This window comes from Coenobita brevimanus, chromosome 70, assembly GCF_032717465.1.
Source record: "Coenobita brevimanus isolate Jiangsu-jjx chromosome 70, ASM3271746v2, whole genome shotgun sequence".
NCBI lineage: Eukaryota > Metazoa > Arthropoda > Malacostraca > Decapoda > Coenobitidae > Coenobita > Coenobita brevimanus.
The window spans coordinates 45,523,812-45,548,716 of record NC_137023.1 but is presented as its reverse complement, the minus strand read 5'-3'; the positions used below and the strand labels follow the sequence as shown (position 1 = coordinate 45,548,716).

The following is a 24,905-nucleotide window of genomic DNA, read 5'->3' as shown; positions in this document are numbered from 1 at the left end:
AAAGGCATGTGAGAAGGACATTAAGGTGTTTATGGCATTTATGGATCAAGAAAAAGCACACGACAATGTAGACAGAGAATGATTGTGGAAGGTTTTGTGCATGCATGGTGTAGATGGTAAGCTGCTAGGTGCTGTCAAGAATTTGTATGATGGTAGTGAGGCACGTGTAAGGGTAAATGTGCATCTGAGTGAATGGTTCACGATCAGTAAGGGCATGTGACAAGGTTGCGTGTTGCCCCCGTGGTTGTTCAATATATATATGGATGGCGTGATGAGAGAAGTAGAAACACGAGTAATGGAGAGAGGGATGGCATTGGAAATGATTGGTGATGGATGAAATATCTCAAATTTGTTGTATGCTGATGATGCAGTGTTACTTGCAAATACCAGACAAGAGCTTAGTAGATTAGTGCAGAGTTTTGTAGATGTCTGTGAGCATCATGCCTTGAGAATAAATGTAGAAATGAGTAAAGTGCTGGTAATCGAGGAAGAAGGTGACTCCCAGTGTGATGTTACAGTGAATGGAGAGAGACTGGAATTGGTGAGACAGTTCAAATACCTGGATACTGTGATAGAAAAGAGAGGAAAATGTGCACAAGAAGTGGAAAGTAGAGTGACGCAAGGAAGGAAAGTGGCTGGTGCTATGAAGGCCTTGATAAGAAACAGAGGCTTGAGTATTGCTGCTGTGCTAGGCATACATGAAGGAGTGTTAGTGCTAACTTTAACATACAGATGTCCGACTATGGTGTGGCATGAAAATGAAAAGGGTAAGAGCAGTGGAGATGTATCTGCTGAGGAATGTATGTAGAGTACAGAGAGTGTATAGGATACAGAATAATGTGATATGTGAAAGATGTGGAGTGAGGAAGTCTGTGGACACCAGAATTGAAGAGAGTGTACTGAGATGGTTTGGTCATGTGGAGACAATGGATGACAATAGAGTGGTGAAAAAGATATATCTTAGTGAATTAAAGGAGGGAGAAGGCGAAGTAGGCCAAGAAGAAGGTGGAGGGATATGGTGAATGAATGTGTGAGGAAGAGAGGTATGGAAGTTGGTCAGGCTAAGTGACAGATAAGAGACTGTGCTGGATGGATGAATTTTTTGCTGAGAAGTGCATAACCAGGGATTTGGCAACCTTTTTAATGTGACAGCATTTGGATTGGCTCTATCAGATAGGTACATGTGAAACTACTGAATGTGGTGAAATCTTTTTGACATATCTGATGGAGCCAGGATTTCAAGGGCTTGAGTGATGAGTGATTGGAAGTGTGGCCTATTAAATTAGGCAGACTTTGATTGTCTGGACGTTGCTACTCCTCACCCTGCCGTTGGGCGGGAAAGGAGGTCTGGATGATGATCGTGATGATGATGATGATTTGATAAATATTGTACAAGCAGTACAATATGCTGTTCACCTGTACATCATCTTTAGTGAGTGTAGCTAAGTAACATATATTACAGTACTTCAGTGATGTGCTGTGAGCATGAACTAGGCTTATAGTTTTTTTTTTTTTATTATTATTATTATTATTATTTTTTAGAAGTCCTAACTGTAGAAGAGATGATTTTATGTTGCATTGCAAATAGTTTACAGTTAGGAGTTGCAAAGTTTTATTGACCTGATTGATAGGTGGGAAATTGATTGATACTGCCTGAATATCCATAAAATGTGATGTAGACTACAGTAGTGTCATCAGCCTCTACACCTCAAAGAGAGTAATATGGGACTGACACCCTTACTATTAAAGCAGAGTGGGTGAAGGGATAAGTAAGATCTTAATTTGCAACTAACATTTGTGGAACACTTATATACCTGCTTCGCACATTACGTTGTATTTAGCACTGAAGCAGAAAGGTTAGACATACAGTATTCTGTATAACCTCCCATGCTTGCGAAGTTACTGTCATAAATTAGGGCATTGACCAGGTCATTATATGTTCAGTTTTATAAATACAGTACACTACACCCTTGATATAACAAACTACAGTACAATCCCAGTTAACCGGGTGGCTTGGGGAATTTACCTTCCCGGTTACAGATTTTTCCCGTATTTCTGATTTTCAAGTCAAATCTATACAAAGGCTATCACAGCAGTAAATACAGTTCAGGTACTCACCAGTCACATTAGGGGTTACACTAAGAGATTCCGCCTGAAAAACTGCCTTGTAAACACACACCATGGTCATAACGCACGTGTTTTTTTTTTTTTTTTTTTTTTTTTTTTTTTTTTATGTGTCCGACTCTGGGCATAGGCTTCACAGCCTGCTATCAAGGCCCAGCAGTCCTCCTACATACCATACACCTCTACATGTCACCACTTCGGCGCTAACACCCACCGTCCATATTGAATACATGCTAGGGCTGTCTCATACAGGACTGATGTATTGGTATTAGCGGGGGTATTTTTACGACATGTCGGCGGGTCTTCTGGTAGATCAGTAAAGCCTGATTTAATGAAATTCAAATCCTTAAACTGTTCCCTGCCCCAGCCGGGATTCGAACCTGGGTCCGTAAGGACTGCAGGCCTCCTCTCTACCGATTGAGCCACCGCCGCAATTTGCAGTACTGCAAATTACACCAGTCCATTGTTTACCGAATTACTGTATTCATTATATGTACTGTACTCATAAAAATTGAAAAATGAAATAAAGAAATAAAAGCTTGAACATTTATTAGTGAACTGATGATGTGTTAAGACTGCATTGTAGAATTATCACAACACCTGTGCCCCCACGTGAGTTTGTTTACGTTTCCGACTGTTCTTCTTCTTCCCTACCTGACCTCCATCACTCCACCCCTCACCTGCCACTCAGCTGTTTTGCAGAAAATAAAATAAATGATGTACTTATGAAATGCAGGCATATTGTTTATTTATTTTTCTTCCAACAAAGTAAACTTTCATTCCTATTAACATTTATATTCAGCCATTAGTGTTTTATAATGTTCACCTTTTTCAAGTCTGTTGCATATGTCCAGCTTCTGTTTCAAGGTAAGCACAATACGCTTACATTTAGTTTGCACTTTAGGCATTTTGGAGTGTACAAATTACCGTCTGTCAGAGGAACACAATAGAAAGAGACCTTGTTTACTGTCTGGTGGCAAAACGCAGACTGGTGATTTTTGGAGGGTGTGGAGGATGACTGAATTCAAGTAGGGGAAAGAGGGGGAGAGGAAGGGTGGTTAAGAGGATTTGCTAGGGATTTACATCAGCCGGAAATGCCTTCACCTCGCTTTGTCTGACTTCCCCCAGCCTTGCGTGACACAATCAAACGGCGGTTTGGCGGTCCATTCAAATTGGCGCACAGTTATAACTTACTGACATTTTTACCAGCCCTTGAATTTTCCCGTTGTTCTGAGTATTCCGTTTGTCTGGATACCGGATTGCTGGGATTGTACTGTAGTTGGTACCAGACCCATGACGTTAAAACCAAACACCATGCTGTTTGGTAATTTCCCAGGCATCGTGGCTTTTACTGAACAAAGATTGTTAAATATAGAGCATCATTTGGCCATACAGTCATACACAGTAACATACAGCTAGGTCTAAATGGCTCATTTTCTCAGTAAATGCTCTATTTATGGTTCTTCTTACGATGCTAGTTGCCCAGAGACTGATGGGGTGTCATGCAGGATGTGAAAGAGCATGGGTGTGCATGCGTGTCTCTGTGTGTGTGTGTATGGACACCACACTGGTTGGTGTTTCCCACGCATCCATTCTTTTATTGAACAGATTTAGTTAAATGAGCATAAAGTTTAGCCAGCTCAAGGTGGTTGTTAAAACCAAAGTTCTTTAAAAGAGGGTGTGGTATATCGAGGGCTTACTTTGCTTCCATAAGGTCACCCGTGGCAGCTTATACACGTTTGGTCTGTCACACTGATTATTTTCTGGAACTTTGAAATTATCTAAATATGTATGAATAAGCTAGGTATTCAGCAAGGCTTGAAGTAGAAGGACTTGATTTCATTACAGAAAAAATGTAACCAAATTTTGGCGCCTGGTGGTTTAGTTGGTAACTATGGCACTCCAGTCAGATTGAGCCGGGGAAGGTTTATATCCAAGGGATGGTTGGGGTTTATTGCTCACATAATGCCACTCAAGGATGAGTGAGGCTGGTCACTCTTATCTTAAGTGTCAGAACCAACTTGCCTAGCCCCTGGCTCCTGCACTCCTCATGAGGCAATGTAAGATTGGATGATGATGATTGATGATGGTGATGAAATAGTTTTCAAAACTTTGAAACCAAAAACATTTATGCAGAATGTGTGGTCATAGGTATTGTTCCTGCAAAGTGTCATCAAAATTGGTCCATGCATCTAGGAGGGGTAGTTGGATAAACCCTTATCCAGACAGACAATGGTCCATTATTATATAGATTGGTTTGATTTATTTTTTATTATTGACAGTGTGCACTCTTTCTCTTGCAGTTCATGTAATGGATGATATTTCAAGGGCAATTGATGAGATTTTTATCTTCAGAAATTATACTACGTATATTAGGTATGAGAGTCACAGCATGATTTAATTTATAATAGTGTAACTTCTTTAAACTCAGCTAAAGTTGCGAAAGTATGCCACTTTGATATTTGACCCGTGCTCCCCTCACTGACTTATATGAGTAAAATTTTCATTGGGTGCCTCTTGTTTCATTGTTAAGAAAAATTGATACATTACTGTACGGTACTAAAAGTTTCCATTTGCCACTTTCTGGCGTTGTAGTTGATGATGATATGGCTTTTTACTTTACCTTGTGGAACTTTTATACAGGAAGACAGCGACAGCTTTGTGATGATGGTATGGAAAATTCAGTATCCTCAGTCCAGTGATGTATTATAAGTTTTATTTTTAGTATTTCCAGATCATTGCACTGAGTTCAGGCTAGACTTTTAACTGGAATGGTAGATACAGATTTCTTTAACTCCCATACTATGATGCTCTCCTAACCTGAAAAAGTCATCTAATAATAGCAAGAATAGACCATGAACAGATCTCCATATTGAAAAGGTTAAATTGAAGTACTACCTACAGGCGTATGTTGGCTTTAGCCAAACCCAAAGCCAAAGTCATTTTGAAAATAGTTTTGTAGGCTTGCCTGCTGGCTTGGATGACTTAAAAATACTATGCTAATTATATGACACATTGAAAACTTACTTCGGATTGCAGTAACTAAGTTGACATGCTAATTGTGTGTTAAATGCTTGCTCTTAAAAAAATAAAAAAAATGAATAAATAAATAAAAGTTTATTTTGCACATTGGAAAACATAAGTTGAAGTGGGAGTGACTCTGTATTATACTGTATGTTTATACCATGGTGTATTTTCATGCAGTTCTTGTTCCACATCTGCTCTTTACACTCTCAGTTGTCTGTTAATAATATTCATCATCTTAACCATTCAGTAAGAAACTTCTTACTATAACTGTCCAGCCTGTAACCTGTATCCATAGTTTGCATATTGTAGAGCATAAAAAATGATATTTCTCTCATTGACAAACTATGATAGTATCGCTGGCAAGTCAGCAAAATAATCAGTACCTATACCACCCAGAGTATGAAAGTGAGATTATTTCCCCACTGACTTCAGCGATATTGATAATGAGCAGTATTGGGCACTTTACTGTGTCACAGTCATTGCAGGGTCTCAGTAGAGAGATACCCATGACTGTGATACTGAAATTGACGATATACAGTCAGAGGTTTTGCAATGGATTTTATGAAACTCGCTTTCCAGTAAAACAAGGGCTTGCTGTTTATATTTACAGTAAATACACCCTCAATATAACAAACTAATTGGTACCACACCCTTGACTTCAAACCGAACACCATGCTGTTTAGCAATTTCCCTGACCTCATGGCTTTTACCAAACAAAGATCATTAAATATAGAACATCTTTTGGCTGTACAATCATACACAGTAGCATACAGCTAGGTCTAAGTGGCTGTTTTTCTCATTATATGCTCAGCTTATGGCTTCTCTCATGATGCTGGTAATCCAAAAACTGATGCGGCGTTTTGCAGGATGCTGAGGAACACGTGTGTGTGTAGGTACACCCAGTTTTTTATTGAATATAATTTGTTAAATGAACTAAACTTTTGGCCAACTCAAGGTGGTCATTAAAACCAAAATTGTTAAAAGAGGGTTCTGTATATCGAGAGTTTACCATACTACCTTGATTTCATGTTTTTGGAAATAGTGAAACTTAATGTGCTCTTGTAAAGTATTGATAAAGCTCTCAATGCAGTCAGTACGAGTGCAGATGCCTTCAGTATATATAATCATGTGGAGAGAGAAACATTTCCCATACACAGGTAATATGTTGGATAGTCAAGTGGAGTTTACTTCTAATACAAAATTTTCAAATGAACATGGTCTGACTTTTTCCATATGGAGGAGCATCATCATCATCATCTTCATTGTTGTCGTCGTAATCTTCGTCATATGATGATTCGATGATGATGTCAACTCTTACTCCCACTCAAAGAGGTGGTGTGAGGTATGATCCAGAAACAGAGACAGCATAAGAGTGAGGGAACTATCAGCAACATGTCCATTGAAATAGACCACATAAGCATTCAGCCCTTTCGAATCCTTGCTCCGCTAGTTAAGCATCACCATTTCGACTTTTTATACATTTGTCTTTATAGGTGCACTTCACATAAATGGGTCAGCCATTTTGTCAACTACTAAGTTAAAAGGGTTGTTCAAACCCTGTCATTTGCTGATCGGTATATACTTCTTCCCATTTCAGTCCCTATTCCCTTAGCTTCATTAATTCCATGCCTTATTTTTTTCACATGCTCTTTTATCAAACCATCCACCTTCTTGACATACCACACCTCCCATACTAAAACTCACATGTTCTCTTAGCACCGCTTTCATTGCATAATACCATCTAAGCACACTTCTACCCCGTTATGAAGAGACTTCCTCCCTCCACATCTTTAGAGAAATTGCAGTGTTGCATATCAAATTTTCTTTACATAACCCTCACCCATTTCTGCATTTCATATTTGTGTTAGTTTCATTTATGCCATACGAGTCTGATACCTATTTGTTAAACTGAGAGAGATGTGAGCTTGATTTTTTTTTTTTTTTTTTTTTTTTTTTCAACATTAGGTATGCAACATTTTCCACTCATGCATGTGTTAGTGGCAGTTTACCTTATGGCAGCAATCCAAGCTGCATGATCTTTTATTATCTCACTTAATGAATCTTTGGCTCTAGCAATGTCTGGTTGAAAATGGAATTCAACCTGTAGGCAGTATATAAGCATATTTTTGTGTATTGCAGGTGGAGGCTGCCTTGGATCAACTGCTTCTGGGTCACCAGGTGCCTCCCTTCTGTTGTCCTCTTCATCCTCCTCCAGTAACAGCTCCGCTGCCTCCCCCTACCGTCTCACCCCAGATGTCTCTTGGGCTGCTCAGGTCTACCGCTCCAACCACACCTCAGTGAGTTAGCGCACCTCTCAATGTCACCACAAGTATTGTCCACACCACACCCACCCTGTCAACTCCATTTGTGCTCTGGCAGTGGAGCACCTGGCTTATGCTGAACAGTGACTGTTTATCCAGCACCCTTTTTTATTCATACAGTCTTTTGCCATGGTATGTGCCCAGTGAGGACCACTCACTTACTCAGTATCACATAGTCTCATTAAACACAGTATACTGTATTGGTACCCTTGCTCAGTATCATAGCTGTTCTTTCAGTGTTGCACTTGCCCTCCTGACAACACAGATATCTTATTGACTCTTCATAAGCATTGTATACACTTCATGTCTGTTTCCTCTACACTCACCTCTTGTGTTATGAATAATGAACTGTTCAACTTTTTGTGTGCATACCTTGTTGACCATATTGACCCACAGTGTTACTGCCCTCTCAGCCAGTCATTTTCTCATTAACAGAGGAGACTTTGTAGCATTTCTTCCTTGGAGATTCGCATATTACACATAAAAATCCTGTCCCTTACTTATGTAGATTAATATCAATGTGTTTTTTATCAGTAACTTAAAAGAATGAATTAAGTTGTAATAGACAAATTAAGTTGCTTGGGAAGAGATGTTAAGTAAATTCCAAAGGCAGTGTAAACATGGTCCAGTGGCACCCTTTCCTGCTTGAGCTATCACTTACATCCTCATAGGATGATTCTAGTAACAACCAATTCCATTTTACTCTTTGTTAGATGTAGGAGTCTGAGTCATGGAACTTCATACAAGCCTTTGCTCATTTATTCTTGCTCATTTCTCACCATCTGTCCATATTAACCAGTTTACCATGAGGACAGGTGCTGGAGAGGGACTCTTCATGCAGTGACACCAATAGAATTATGCAAACATCTCTCAGCTCCCTGTCCCCCAAAAGGAGGACAGTGGACTGCAGGTAAAAGGCATATTTAGCCCGCACTCCATTAGATTCATGTTCAGATGATTGTGATGCCACAACAACTACTACTACTACTACTGTATAAGGATATCTTTTCCTGCCATCTTTAGATTTATTTAGTTGTTTGGGAGAGTCTTTAAACTGGAAGGGTTATATCCCTCATCAACCCCTTCTTTACTGCAGGGCTTTTGTAAGCTGATTAAAATTTGGGAGAGAGAGCAAGAATGAAATCGAAACTGTATCCTTGGGTTGAAGGAAATATTATTATTATTTATTTATTTATTTATTTTTCCTTGCTCATCTTAAATGTCAGGACCAACTTGCATAGCCCCAGGCTCCCACGCTGCTTTTGGGGCGACATAGGATTTTTTTTTTTTTTTTCTCTCAAACCCTTCACTGACTGTGATGATATTTTTGTACAGTACAATTACCAAATCCAAACATCCATTTTCCAAAAAACTCCACTTAAAAAAAAAAAAAAAAAAAAAAAAAAAACTAGGGTGGGTTTGCTGTTATCTACCCTCATACAGTGCACATTTGGAGGCAAAATTTTATTTGCAGACAGATACATCAACGGTTGATATACTACCAATGCATAGTATTTCATTACATTTACTGTTCATGGCACTGTCCGCTGTTTTTTACATGATTTTGTCACTGTAAATTTAATGGCTCAACTTTCTAAACTAATCCATTTTCCATAAAGCCTCTGAACCCAAGTATTTTGGATTTGAGAAGTTATACTGTGATCCCATGGTTATATCTGTTTCGTTGTCACTATCTGTCTATCTATCTATAGCCCGACGCCCTAATCCCGCAAAGGGTGGCTGCAGACAAAACGCCTCCAAGTCACTCTGTCACCCACCATTTGACTCCCCTCCCCCCAACTCACCCCCCCCTCCCTCATATACCTCTCGACTCCATCCCTCCACCTCATCCTCAGTCTACCCCTCCCTCTCCCTCCCTCCACCTCACCTACATACACCCTCTTAGTCAGTCTTTCATTCTCCATCCTCTCCACATGTCCAAACCACCTCAGTGTATTTCTCCTAATCTTTTCAACCACATCCACATCTACCCCACAACGTTCCTTCACTTCTTCATTCGTCAACCTGTCCCTCCATGTCACTCCACATGCTCCTCTCAAGTAACTCATTTCCACTGCTCTCACTCTTGACTTGTTCCCCTCTTGCAAGGTCCACGCCTCGCTTCCATACGTCAGGGTAGGGATCACAATACCATCATGCAGTGACTTCTTAACTTCCATACTCACCTCCCTATTTCTCATCACTGCTTTCAGTGTGCCAACAACCTTCCTTCCCTGCTGTACCCTTTCACGTACTTCATCCCCCAAAGTTCCATCCTTACTCATCACACTACCCATGTACTTGAATGCACTCACATTCTCCATATCCTCACCATCCAACCTCACTGCACACTCTGTGACTTCATTCCTCTCAAACACCATAACTTTACTTTTGTTTACATTAACTTTCAGCTTCCTCCTCCTACACACTGTCCCAAATTCATTCACCAAACCTTGCAACTCCCATTTCACTCAACAATACTGTATCATCAGCAAACAGCAACACCGGAAGCTTCCAAATCTCACCCTCATTCATTAGGGCCACCCCCACATCCACTGCCCTACCTTGTACCTCCTTTACGACCCCATCCATATATATATTAAACAGCCATGGAGACATTACACACCCCTGTTTCAGTCCCACATTGAGATCAAAGAACTCACTCAGCTCACCATCCACTCGCACCGTAGCCCTAGCTCCCTCGTACATACTCTTCACAGCACTCAACAATTTCCCCTCCACTCCATATATTCTTAATACCTTCCACATACCTTTCCTATCTATTCTGTCATAAGCTTTCTCCAAGTCCATGAAGGCAGCGTACACTTTCCTTCCCTTCTCTAGATACTTCTCCACTAAACATCTTAGAACAAATATCTGATCTACACACCCTTTTCCCTTCCTAAATCCCCCTTGTTCTTCTCCAACTAGCTCCTCTGTCATATGCCTAACCCTATCAATGAGTATTCTACCATATATTTTACCAGTCACACTAAGAAGGCAAATACCCCTATGGTTACCACATACTTCTCTTTCCCCTTTTCCTTTGTACAGAGGAACAATTATACCTGATTTCCAGTCCTCTGGAACCCTTCCCTCTTCCCAAGCCAATCTACACAACTTCCATATCCACTCCACAACAATCTCACCCCCATACCAAAGCATTTCACCACACACTCCATCAATTCCTGGGGCCTTTCCCAGCTTAATCTTCTTCATTGCTTCCACTACTTCCGACCTACTGATCTCTTCCTCCCTCCTCTCATCTCTTCTTCTCCCAGCCATTCCCCAACCACTTATACTCACACTGCTCTCACTCTCTACATTCAACAAATCCTCAAAGTGCTCCTTCCATCTCCTCAATTTCTCTCTCTTCTCCACCAACAATCTATTATTCCTATCTTTCACTCCCCTACTATTTCCCCTTTCACACTGCCTTACTTTCTTTACCTCCTTCCAAAACAATTTCTTACTCTCCCTCCATTTCACACTCAGATTCCTCCCAAACTCTTCATCCACTTTCTTCTTACTCTCCTTCACCAGTCTCTTAACCTCCCTTCTCCTGCTCACATATACCTCTCTCTTCTCTCTCTCATCTTCTCCCCTACCTCTACTCGCCAACCATTCACCATATGCCTTCTTCTTTTGTTCCACAGCTCGTTTCACCTCATCATTCCACCATGCTGTCCCTTGCACACCCTTGCATCTCCTCCTCACTCCACAAACCGCCTCACACGCTGCGCTTATCTCTTCCGTGAATATCTTACATACGTCTTCCACCCCTTCCATCTGCTCTAGCTCATACCTTCCCAATCTTTCTTCCACTATGCTCTTATACTCTGTCCTCTTCTCACTATCTTGCAATTTCTCCACTCTTCTCACAGGAGCTGCTTCCTCCTGTCTTCCCCTTCGCCTCCTCAACCACTTTCTTTGCAGCTCCACCTTGGCCATCACTAAGTGATGGTCCGAGACTCCATTCCCCCACCCTCTCCACACCCTTGCATCCAACACTTGTCTTCTCATTCGCTCATCCACACACACGTAGTCTATCATTGCCTTTTGTTCAACAAGTTCACCATCCATCCTCCTCATTACTCTCCATGTATACCGGTGGATCATCTTATGATTTAAAGTAGGTGTTGGCTATTGCCAACCCCTTACCAGCACAGATGTCCACCAAAGCACTACCATTCCCATCTACTTCCGCTGGCACACCCCACTGACCATCCACTCCATCCACTCGTACATTCCCGACTTTGCCATTCATGTCTCCAATCAACAGCACTCTCTCGCTCCTCTCAAACTTGTCCATACATGCTTCTACTCTCGCCCAAAACTCATCTTTCACTCTTGCCACTCGATCCTCTGTTGGAGCATACACACATACAATCGCCCATGCTTGTATACCTACTTTCATCCTCACCCATACAATCCTTGCACCCACTGTTCCATACTCTCTTATATTCTCCTTCCACTTCTTGCTTATCATTAGACATACTCCCTCTCTTGCCCTCTCATTCTCACTGACTCCCGCACATATACCAACACCGTATTCCCATTCTCTCATCCTTTCACCTTCCCATTTAGTTTCAGTCAATCCACATATATCCACTTTTGCATCCTCAAGCACCTGGACAATCTCTCTCTCTTTCACTTCATCATTCACTCCTCTCACATTCCACGTTCCTACTCTCAGAATGTCCTTTGTCCGTTCCTTAGTCGTCAACGTATGGTCCGTCCGGGTCCGAGGCGCTTTATTTGCTTTTTTAGTTAGTTCTTTTTACGGGGTGGGGCACTAACCCACCACGTTGTCACTGCAAGATGAAAATCTACCTTTCTGGCATTATAGCGCATTTTTCGGCTTAAAAACGTTGTTATCGCATGCCTGAGCTGTGCTGAGCCCAAGAATCGCAAACATTGGCACAGCACTTTACAAAATCAATTGAGTGAGCTGTTTTCATTGGTCAGGACTTTGCAGCCATGAATTCTTTTATTTCATTGATCCGTGTCGTCACAGCTGAGGTAGAAGGTGAGTTCCATGAAGTGTTGCCCACATCCCAAAATCGTGAACAGCAATATTCGGGGTCAAATTCATGCCAATACTTTTTTCATTTGTACACATAGTAAGGCTCATTTTTGTGCTTGATAAACTTATCATCATCATCATCATCATCTAATCCTGTGTTGCCCCATGAGGAGCGTAGGAGCCCAGGGTTAGGCAAGTTGATCCTGACATTTAAGGTGAGAGTAACAAGCCTCACTCATCCCTGAGTGGCATTACGTGAGCAATAAACCCCAGCCACCCCTTGGATATAAACCTGCACAGACTCAGTCCAATGGGAGCACCTTAATTACCCACCAAACCACCAGGCACCATAATTTGGCCATATAGTTACCACCAAGCATAGTAAATGGTTTCCTGGTGTACAGGAAACCATTTGGCTTGTCACTCAGTGTAGAGTCATCCATAGGCAGAAGGAAGAGGAAAGAATGAAGGAAAAAAAGACAGAAGAGGGAGTGTAGAGTCACCTGTAGGCATAAAGAAGAGGAAAGAATGAAGGAAAGAAGAGAGGAATGGGTAGTCACCTGAGAGCAGCATTATCGAGTGAGTGAATGGTGAGCATCCCCACCTTGTAACATATTAAAAACATTATGGATAAGTACTCAAAAATTTTCAAAAGCTCAGGAGTAGTTTATAACTAATGTTTCTTTGATCAACTTTTGTGTACAACCAAACCAGCCACTCAGAGTCTCAGGTTTTCTGACGTTAGTTTAAGCGTAATAACTACCTTACTGATTCACTTCCTTTCCTCTCTGGTTTGTTTCTGTATTATTCAGATCATTTTTACAGTGGTAAATGGTTGTTTACTGACAATTTCCCTTGTTCCTTATGTCAGTGCGCATCCCAATTCACTCGTGTTTGTTTTTCAAGTTTAATGGTAGACTTTATAAAACCTACTTAGATCTGCTGAAATTTATTATTACAAGCCTAATGTTACATATTCATACACTAGCCTTACTTAACCCAAATTGTTAACCTAACAAAACAGTATAACCTACCCAGCCAAAAATAACCTGCCCTAACCACAGTCAACCAAACCAGGTCTAACCACACCTAACCTAACTTAGCCAAGCCATTGATGGGAGACTATGGTGTGGCATGAAAATGAAAAGAATAAGAGGAGTGGAGATGGGACCACTGAGAAATGTATGTGGAGTACAGAGGGTGGATAGAAATAATGTGTCGTGAGAGATGTGGAGTAAGGAAGTCTGTGGACACCAGAATCAAAGAGAGTGTACTGAGATGGTATGGTCATGTGGAGAGAGTGGATAAGAACAGAGTGGTGAAAAAGGTATATCTGAGCGAATTTGAAGGAGGGAGGAGACAAGGTAGGCCAAGGAGAAGGTGGAGGGATGTGGTGGATGAGAGTGTGCGGGAGAGAGATTTGGAAGTCGGTGAGGCTAGGGAACTGACAAGAGGTCGAGCTGGCTGGAAGAATGTTGCGAGGAGAAGTGCATTATCAGGGATTTGGCACTCCATTTTAACTTGGCAGTGCCCAGATTGACTCTATCGGATACGTTTGTGTAAAGCTACAGAACATGGTGAATGTTTTTGGCGTATCCAATAGAGCCAGGATTCCTGGGGCTTGAATGATGAGTGAATGGAAACGTGGCCCATTGGATTGGGCAATTTTGGGCTGTCAGGACATTGCTACTCCTCACCCTACCCTAGGGTCGGAAAGAAGGTCCAGATGATGGTGATGAGCATGTGGAGTTACACAGAGAGACAGACTAACAAATGAGGAGGTGAAGCAGCATTTTGGTGTGGATGTAGATGTGATAGAAAGTGTTAGGAGAAATGCATTGAGGTGGTTGGGCCATGTGGAGATGATGGAAGGCAAAAGATTAACAAGGAGAGAGTATGTGAGTGAGGTGGAGGGGGGGAGAGGGAGGGGGAGGCTGAGGGTGAGATAGAGGGATGGATTGGAGAGGCATATCAGAGAGGAGAATGTGAGCTGGGAGGAGGGCAGTGAAATGGTGGGGGACAGGATGACATGGAGGGGATTTGTTTGTGGCCACCCCTTGCAGGATTAAGGTGTCTGGCAATAGGTAGATAGATATTATGATCATCCATCCATCCTTCATCCAATCCTTTGTTGTCCCATGAGGAGCATAGGAGCCTGGGGCTAGGCAAGTTGGTTCTGACATTTAAAATGAGTGATTATTATTATTATTATTATTATTATTATTATTATTATGATTATTGTTATTATTGTTATTTAGCATAATTTTTTAGGGGGAAAGTGTGCACTATACTGCTGGATAACAGTGAGTTGGGTTGTTACGAAAATTTGGGTTTTGGATGTATCAGCACTGATGAGTAATTTTGTGGCAAAAATAGCGTTCTAAAGTGACGTTTGTCTATCTTCAGCACACTACAAGATGGCGTCCATCACTGGCATCATTGAGGATAAACATAGTTTGCCACCATTGCAGCAGTAGTTTACCATCATAATAATACTGTAATAAAAAAAATGTGGAAAACAAACTTTAAAAATAAATGTAAGGTGTTGCTGCTGCTTAAACAAAACTATATATACATTTACCTCAACAAGTCTACAATTCGGTAGCTGGTTGAGGGTTTGATGAAGGACATGTAGCTGGTAACAGATTAAATCATTTATCATGCCCTTGTCATCACTTTCCCTTAATGAGACCATGCCTATGTGTGTTTCCGGTACTTACTATGACAGTATGTATTTAGTGGGTCTAAATTGTTGTAAAAGAGATAATTTGGGCTTGTACTTGGGGTGCCTGGTACCAGTCAGGATAAATCCTATAGGTTCTGTGTGTTCGTTATCGCGCAATTCCATTATCATGCATCATGTTAACCCCTAAAAGACGGGTGTCCACATATGCTGTCCAGGGGTACTAGGGCCAAAAGAGACAGGTGTCTGCATATGCAGTCATGCCTCACCCACCCCCTAACCCCATGCCACCCACCCTACCCCCCTACCACCACACCCACATACCACCTGCCACCCACCCCCACCCTCACCCATCACTCCTACCCCCCACCACCCCCCACCATCCCACCCCCAAACCCCCACCGTGCCAAACTCCACCTGCCGTCCCCCGAATGCCCTCCATAGCCCCCTACCACCCCTAACCCTCATCCTCCCACCAACCCTTCCCTCCCCATTCCCACCCCCATCCCCAACACCCCCCACATTCTCCAGTCCCCCCAACTGCTTCCCTACCATCCCCCACTCCCCCCACCATCACCCCACCACCCACCACCATCCTCCCACAGCCCACCACCCCCTATCTTCCACCCCCTACTGCCCTCCCCCTACCCCCACCACCTCCCACCCCCAAACAACCCCACCCCTCCAACCCCCACCCCCCCCAAACAACCCCACCCCTCCAACCCCCACACCCCCCAAACAACCCCACCCCTCCTACCTCCACTGCCATCCCCACCCTTTTCCCCCCACCCTTTTCCCTGCACCCCCTCCTGATCCCCCACTTACCACCCCTACCCATCATCCTCTATGCCGAACCTACCCCCCACCCCCACCCACACCTCCCCCAAGCACCCAGTCCCCATCCCCACACCCCTCCACACCTTCCCCCCCCACAAAACCCCCACCATATCGCACCTGCCGATTATGCCTGTCCTGAGCCTGTCAAAACATTATGATGCCTGTCGTGTAGGGGTTAAGTAGCCACTAGTTATGCGCAGTAACCAAGGGATCAGTGGACTATGTTTCATTATTGCTTCCAGTTGGTTTTATTCACATTAGGACAACCTGTGTCATAGTGAAAGTGTTCATAGAAACTTCATCACGCCTTTCAGTTTCATGATGCTTGTTTTGTTTCATTCTTTTGTATACTACACTATTTGTCACTGGTTTCATACCCTTCTTCTCTAGCATACAATATTTATTTCTTCATTTTCATTGTATATTTTCACTGCACCGCCTAGAATATTTTATTTTTGTACACAGTATTTCACGAATTATATATATATATATATATATATATCCATCCATCCATTGCCAGACACCATGTATCCCAAATGGGGTGGTCAAGGGCTTAGAGTTAATTGTTTTACAGGGAGGGGCACTAATCCTCCACCAACCCCACTTGACACGTAGGGATGCCAACAGCATCTGGTGTTCCCAGGCGGTCACCCATCCAAGTACTAACCAGACCCAACGTTGCTTAACTTCGCTGATCGGACGGGAAGCGGTGTACTCAACGTGGCATGGCCGTTATATATATACATACAGTGTGTCCTCGATAAACGAAAGGGATAGGGACTGAAAAAAACTTTCGTAAGTCAAAATTTCGTATATTGGAACAAATTTCCCCATTTAAATATACAGTACATAGAAAGGGGGAGATGCGTTCCAGGACCTCCTCGGACCCCCCACCTAAACTTTACCCCTCCTATTTTGAAGTAAGCAATACCTGTAGAAGTTATTAATACCTGTAGATGTAGAGAACAAGGTGGCCATTTTCTTGTACATCTCCTTTTTCTTGGTCACAGTCCCAACGGTGGAAGCTGCAAGGCCTAAAGCACACTCAATCTCCGAGACTTCCTGCCCCTCCTCATGGCATTTTATAATTTCCAATTTCCTCTCCAATGTTAGAGTACGGTGCTGCTGCTTTTTTGCAGCGGGCTCCCACAATGCTGGAGATAATGCAGGGCGCTTGGGAGGCATGTCTAAACAGTACGAAAAGGTGTAGAGCTGCGAAAATATCCTCACATACAGTGAAGCTATGATTGCCATAAAAACATGGACGATTTGCCATCAGGACAATTCGCACCCAAGACGATTCCCCATCATTCTGTACATATATTTAATATTATTTGATTAATACTACCGTATAATAACTAATTTCATGGGGAACTATCAACAGCGTAGGCTTTGGATAATTATAATTTGCACTTGTAGTCAATAATTATCTTGCTTCTGCCCCGCTGTAGTAGACTTCGAATTATAATCTGGCGTCTCCCATAGCTGTCTTCAGTAATTTTTATTATAATTTTTGGATGCAGTAGGTTGAGATTGATTGATTAGCTGAGAATGTATACGTAATATGAAGATTATTTGTATAATTTTAGAGTATGTCTATCATTCACTTAAGGTTTTAAGGCATTTATATAAATGCCAGTGTTTCATATGTAGCCTTATGTTCAACAGTGAAGTGAAACATTGTACGTCACCTGCTTCACGTTTCAATATATTAATATATTTTTTTCCATTGATACCAGCTATTTGATGCCATATTTTACATTTATTATAAATAGAATAAACCACCATCTCCTTTATAACTCATATAACTCGAAAACTGGTATACTGTACAGTACTTTCTGAATAAACTGATATGTAAATAAATGACGGCGAATTGTCCTGAAACCGTGGACTCAACTGAGAAGCATGTGAAAAATTGTAAACCAGGGAGGGGTTAGTTCGTTTCCTCGCCACAAGCGAGCGCCCTTTTTGAATTTTTCTTATTTCCTTTCGTATCGCTTTTTGTATCATTGAGACAGATACTTTCATATTGGGGAATTTGTCCTATGTTCGTCGCTTTCGTAACATCAACAATTCGTACTTCGGGTTTTCATTTATCAAGGACTCACTGTATACAGTAAGCTCACCCCGAACGCGCTCGCTATTATACGCAGTAAGTGCTGGGATATGTATAAGACAACGTAAGATTAAAGAACAGTTACGAAAACTGTAAATTTATGCAAGAGAGGCCTTTGAAAGGCGAAATCCTCGATCATCAGTGCATCGCACATGGTTTGTTTTGATCACGTGATTATATAATTCGCTGTACTGCTTTCCACAGTACTATACTTGTAAGTTAAATGTGCAAGTTAAAGTACTATTAAATAACATTAAAGCAAGAAAGTCTTATAACCAGTTTACCTGATAGGCATCGGAATATTGTCTTTGTTATTTGTTCGTTAAAGATTTGCTGTACTACTCAGCCACAATACTGTACAGTATTTGTAAGTTAAATATTTACTGTTCTGGTATGTACATGTAAGTTAAAACACTTAAATAAAGTTAAAGCATTAAATAAAGCCTTGTAACCAATTAACCTGATTTACACGATTCCCATGATCGGCAGGTTTTGAGACAATTCGCCGTCAAGTCAATTCACATCAGACAATTCCCTGTCAAAACATGGACGAATCCCCATCAGGACAATTCGCACCCTGGACGATTCCCCATCATTCTGTAAATAGATTTATTATTAATCTTTAATAACTATATTTCAAGGGGATCCATCAACGTCTATGTTCAATAACGTAGGCTTTGGATATTATTTGTTAGTTGCACCTTTAGTCAATAATTACACCTAACTTGTTTCTTCCTCACTGTTGTCGCCTTTGAATTATATTCTAGTGTCACCCATAGCTGTCTTCAATAATGATGGTGTATTGTCTTGTTATTGTTGTTACGGCGAGTTGTCCCGAAACTGATTGGCGTCGGAATGTTGCCTTGTGTTTACGTATTTGTATGTTGAAGTTTTGCCGTGCAGTACTGTATTTGTAAGTTATAGCATTAAATAAACCTTCTAACCACATAAAGTGCTTCATATTGATTACCAGTGACAGATAACAGCAAACTGCCACATTTAACGGGTCTAGGGAGCAAAATAAGGAGTAGTTAAAACTTATGCGGTTTTGCACCGAACGGGCCACAGTTGGAACGAAACCACGTGTTCGGGGTGAGCTTGCTGTATATATATACTGTATATACAAAGATATATATATATGGTGGTAGGTGGGGACACTCACCATCCACTCACTCAGTGTAGTGCTGCTCTCGGGTGTTTGTCCTTTCCTCTCCTCCCTCTTTTCCTCCCTTCCTCTTCTGTCTTTCTTTACTTCATTCTTTCCTTGTCCTTCTGCCTGCGGGTGACTTTATCCTCCCTCTTTTGTCTTTCTTTCCTTCATTTTTTCCTCTTCTGCCTATGGGCTACTCTACACTGAGTGACAAGCCAAATGGTTTCCCGTACACCAGGAAACATTTACTATGCTGCGTGGTAACCATATAACCAAAGTATGGCACCTGGTGGTTTAGTGGGTAATTGCGGCTCTCCAATCGGATTGAGCCAGTGAAAGTTTATATCCAAAGCGTGGTTGAGGTTGTTGCTCACATAATGCCACTCAGGGATGAGTGAGGGTGGTTGCTCTCATCTTAAATGTCAGGGGCAGCATGCCTAACCCCGGCCTGCTTCGCTTCTCATAGAGCAAGGTAGGATTGGATGATGGATGGATATATATATATATATATATATACACAGTATATATATATATATATATATACACAGTATATATATATATATATATATACACAGTATATATATATATATATATATACACAGTATATATATACATATATATATATACAGTATACACATCTGCATTCCACACCAGCTGTGATTCACAAACATTCAGTTCATGAACACAGATTTCAACATTAACACAAATACCCTCCACACCTACACATATGTGAAACAATGGGTTGGGGTGGATAATGTCTCCAGTGACAGAAAGTGATAATCGCTGGCCCAGTGGATCAGTTGCAATTAAGAACCTGTAAAATAAAGTTTGAATGTTTATAGTTGAGAGGCCGACCCATGTCAAGTGTATGCAAGCCAGATGTTACAATATATATACCAACCCACTCTCCTGCTCCACATCCCATTTTGTGCATACTGCTGATGATCTCTTCTCCACATCTGTCCTAGCTGCAATATTTCTTCTGTACATTTTTTCCCCTACCTTAATATCATCTTTTTGCTGTGTGATGGCAAGGATCTTTGCTGTTATGCAGACTGGTTGTTGTCCACAGTCGGTTTGTCTTTACTTCATAACTACTAAGTACTCTGATCTCTTGGTTATTGCACCCTTGGTTATAACAGTCTTCATTATCACTGCAAGGTGAAACATGCACTCCTGTTGTTATTACACGTTTTACGGCTTAAAAATATCATTATCCTGCACCTAAGCTGGTTTCTGCTGACAAAGATGGTGCAGTATCTGTGGTTTCTTATTGATTCAAAGATGAGACTCTACTCGAAGTGTTAACCCTAGGTGGTGAGACCACTATCTCTACACTCTTTGACCTTGGAACTCCTTGCCTCTTGCCCATCTCAGGTCTCAGTGGTACATGTTTCTTCCTTATTGTACATTTTTATTGCTTTCTATTAACCTAAGTATGCATATACTGAATGTGTTTCTGTTACATACCATAACAATGTGTATGTATTTAGTTGGTATAAATTACGGTAAAAGGGAAATTTTGGGTTTATGAGTGGAGTGTCTGGTGCCAAGTAGGAAAAATCCTGTAAGTTCTGTACTTTCCTTGTCACATACTGGACTTGATACCAATTATGCGCAATAACCAAGGGATTCCAATATTGTATAGTTAATCACAACTATACACCTGCTTGTGGTTTCACCTCATTTTTCTTCTGTACCTTACCCTGCATTTGTGCCATATCTATACTTTCCTTGACTGTGGCACACCTTATTTCTCCCCTCCATACCCACCGAGTTCTCCACTCTTCCTCATTCCTTCTTTTGAATTTTCCTCTGTATCCCTTACCTCAATCACACACTACTAAAGTCTTGTGCCTCTCGCTACTTCTGATTCAAGTTTTTCTTGCTTGTGGCACACCTCTCCTCACTTCTTCATACTTGGTCACTTCTCAACACTTACATGTATATATTTGTATATATATTTTCCCCTGCCTTTTGCTTACCTCCTCCATCTTCAGTCCTAGCCCCCCCATGTTCACTCATACCATAACAACCATCTCCACATCAGCTTTCTTCTCTGTACCTGATATGTTTATTTCACGTCGGGTCAGTGTACAAAATATGTCAACCTTCATAGTGTTGATATGAGCATTAATTGTTATATCAAGATCTAACATACTGTTTACTGTAATGAGATTGCCATCACTCCGTATGCTGTATGTGAATTTTTCAGTACAGTATAAACCGTGCAGTATATATGGGTTACTTGAGCAGTATTGTCTTCTCGTTTTTAGAAGACATTATGTACATAGATAATTTTCTCAAGGACAGTCAAGTGACTGACATAAACATGACTTGGAATTTTCAATGATTCATATTCGCCCCACCAACTGTGCATGAAAATACTATACATGCCTTGTAGTTGATCCTGTTTAATCCTTTTGCTGAAGTTCCCTCCTTCTTGTATAAAGTTGGTGCACTTTGGTATGGTGGTGGTCTTGCAAACACCAGTTAATTTTTTCTTCTGAGAGAAATTATACCAACCAAAAGCTTCACAGCTATCTCATGTAACCCTTTCTCTGAAATAGGTACACCAAGGATTTTTTTTCAGACTAAGATCAACATGTTTTGTTCAGCCAAGAGAAATCAATGCAGTCAAGGGGTTAAGGACATAATTCTTCCTTTCGGTACACATATTCCATTGTTATTTACTTATTTATTTATTTTATTTTGCTGTATTTTATTTTCAGAGTTTCTTTAGTTTCTATCCAGAGACAGTCATTTATTCTGCAACAGATTTTTTTCATAAGTGCCATTGCCAAAAGTAATTTCAGCAGTTGATTGATATAGTCTCCTATATAGAATACTTCTGCTATCTTATCTACCTCTCAGCCAGCTCCAGTTAACACTGATGTAAGAATACAGCTGCACACAATTATATCGCTCAACATTTTGTTTGAATTGATTTTGAAATTAACATAATATTAACATAGTATTCTGTATAGATCAGATCACATGATTCCATAAGTCATTTTTCACTGTATCATCACAAGCAAGTGATGTTTACCCTCAATTAAATTTGGAAATGACCAGCCCGGCCCGAGCCGACTGTCATGCTAAGCAGAAGCTAATAACTTTATTCCTATGTGAAATAGACTTGAAATTCTTTCTGGATGTGATACATTCATTCAGTAAATTTTGTTATCAACTAACAACTCACCCATAAAGGCTTAAGAACACCTTGGAATCGAGTTTTACAAGGGAGTGTTCAGCTCCAATCAGTGAACGCCTCAGTTACGAAATCAAGTTTTAATAGATTTTCCACTGTAACACTGTTTTTTTGGCATCAGCTCTAGCATTTAAGTATTGGAGATTCTGACTATAATTTTATATCAGGGAAATTGTGATGGTGCTCACTCGCTTGTCATACTCTCACAAAGCGCACTTTACTGGTTATTTACTTTGTTGAACTGGATCAGTATTTATGTCTGCAGCTGTATGTTGAAATGAAGTTGATACTGTATATCAGTCTTCACATGTAATGTAAGGAAATTTAAGCTTGGATCACTTGAATGGAGTTCACCAACTTTATCCAACACTATAGGTACAGGAAGCTACAAATATGCTATGTACTGTACTACTGTTTCATCACTGTTGGTTGCATGATCACTAATTTTGGACTTGTACTTCAAGTATTTATTCTCTTGGTTACATATGTTAATACACTCCAGGTAACAGTAAGTATGTTATCTCTTTTCAGAGCAATTTTAATAATGATACAAGATTTTGTTTTTTAAGCACAGTACTGGTATCTTATTTTTGTTCATTAACATGCAGATTTAATATGTACAGAAGCTTTATTGCAGTGTATTTCATGCACAGACTGGTGAAAGATATAAAATATATTTTTCAGATAGGTAAACATTAGATAAAATTCCTGTTTTACACATTTTATCTAGGAATCATATGTAGCAAGTAGTGTGAGTACAGTTATGCTTTGGTTATCAAACATTTTAACTGTGTAGTAAAATACAGTAAAAGTCCTCCAGTCTGACCACCAATAATCCGAATATCCTAATTCTTCAAATTCTTCAAGGCAAAATTTTTCGAATTTTTCTGGGCTTTATTTAAGGATTTATCTGGCTTGGACTGTCTCTTGGATGTACATGCCTGCAACCATTCATTTACACTTTTATGCATTTCTAATTTCTAAGACAATGACCCATATTATTTTAAGGGTTTATTTAATGATCATCTGCATATTTCTAATGTTTTCAAAGGTCCCTCCCAATAGTCCAAAAAAAACAGTAGTCCAAAAGACCTTCAGTCCCCTGCCATTTGGATTACAGGACATTTATTGTAGTATATATTCTAATCATAGTGCTTAAATAAATTAATCATAAGAGAACATTGTTAGATTTATGGTGTGTAAGTACTGCATAATACTTTTTTATACGAAGCAGGATTTTTTTATATTTTTTTATATTTTTTATTTTTTAAGATGCCAACCTGTTGACAGATTTGATACAGTGACAGAAAGATTTGAATCTTACTAAATGAAACTATGAAGTTTAGAATTTTATATGCATCTCCACTCAAGCTGGCATACCTTACCTGCACTAACTATAAATTTGAAGTATGATCTTCATTGATTTTTTTTTTTTTTTTTTTTTTTTTTTTTTAAATTGGGCAGACTTGAGAGATTTGTTGATGAGATGTCTACAGCACTTTGGTGATGATATTATATTAATTTTATTCATAAACTTACAGAGGTCAGTTGACATCCTTGCTGTGTTGAACATTGCTTTTTGTTCCACCCTTTTTATTTGTAGGTTACCTGGTAAGGCAGTTATGTAATTGCATGACTAAAACTAATATTGTACCAGTGAACTTACTCAATCTACCATCCTTCTGTCCATTTCTGATGCATTTATTATATAGGCTACTTGTCACATGTTACACTTGCTGTGTCTGCCTGTGTGTATGTCTGCTTAAGCAGCATTTCCTCTTATTATTATTATTATTATTATTTATTTATTTATTTATTTTTTTTCATGCCTTAGACCCCTTGTTGCATTGCATGAAAAAACATGTCAGGAATTAGAGCATGTCAAAAATAGGCCATCAGCACGTAATGTACATTGTAATGGCAACAACTTGACAAATAGGCAGCTAAACTAGGAATCATATTATGTTTGCTTAGAGGAAAAAGTTACGAGGGAAATTTTGTGCTGTAGCTAATAGTTATTATTTTTATATCTTTGCCAGGAGTTTTGTGCATGAAATATATAATAAGAATTTTCTCTTATGCATTGAGCTTAATTATAATATAGAATTTCCAGACTGTAATCTTTGTCTTTGGTATACTATACTCTATTTCATAAGGATTCAGGTTGAACGTTGGGTATTGAGATGAAATTTGTCAGATCGTTCCGGTTAATCATTACAGTATTAAGTTTTATATACAGAGTATCCAACTGCTTTTTGGCATTAATTTTACCCCATTCAGTAACCTTTAGGATTAAATTTTATTGTTAGTATGTCACCACATTCCTTTGTCTCAGCTGTTGTCAGTGTAGTAAGAACTGGTAGTAGTTTCATATTCAAGTATTTTCTTTTGATGTGCCATTCTGAAGACT

The 24,905-nt window shown here is 40.2% G+C and overlaps 1 protein-coding gene and 1 non-coding gene across 2 annotated transcripts in view; one reads left to right on the top strand and one right to left on the bottom strand.

Moving 5' to 3' along the window:
- The window catches only part of LOC145406484 (constitutive coactivator of PPAR-gamma-like protein 1 homolog), a 172,033-nt gene that overhangs the window by 67,852 nt on the left and 79,276 nt on the right, over window positions 1-24,905 (top strand). The window contains exon 9 of the mRNA XM_080277639.1: window positions 7,291-7,448. Within this exon, the coding sequence (XP_080133765.1) occupies window positions 7,291-7,448 (158 nt within the window). The remainder of the gene's footprint in view (window positions 1-7,290; window positions 7,449-24,905) is intronic.
- On the bottom strand, window positions 16,637-16,755 carry LOC145406546 (5S ribosomal RNA). Its single transcript, XR_013898568.1, has one exon. It is a non-coding gene; the product is annotated as a 5S ribosomal RNA (ribosomal RNA).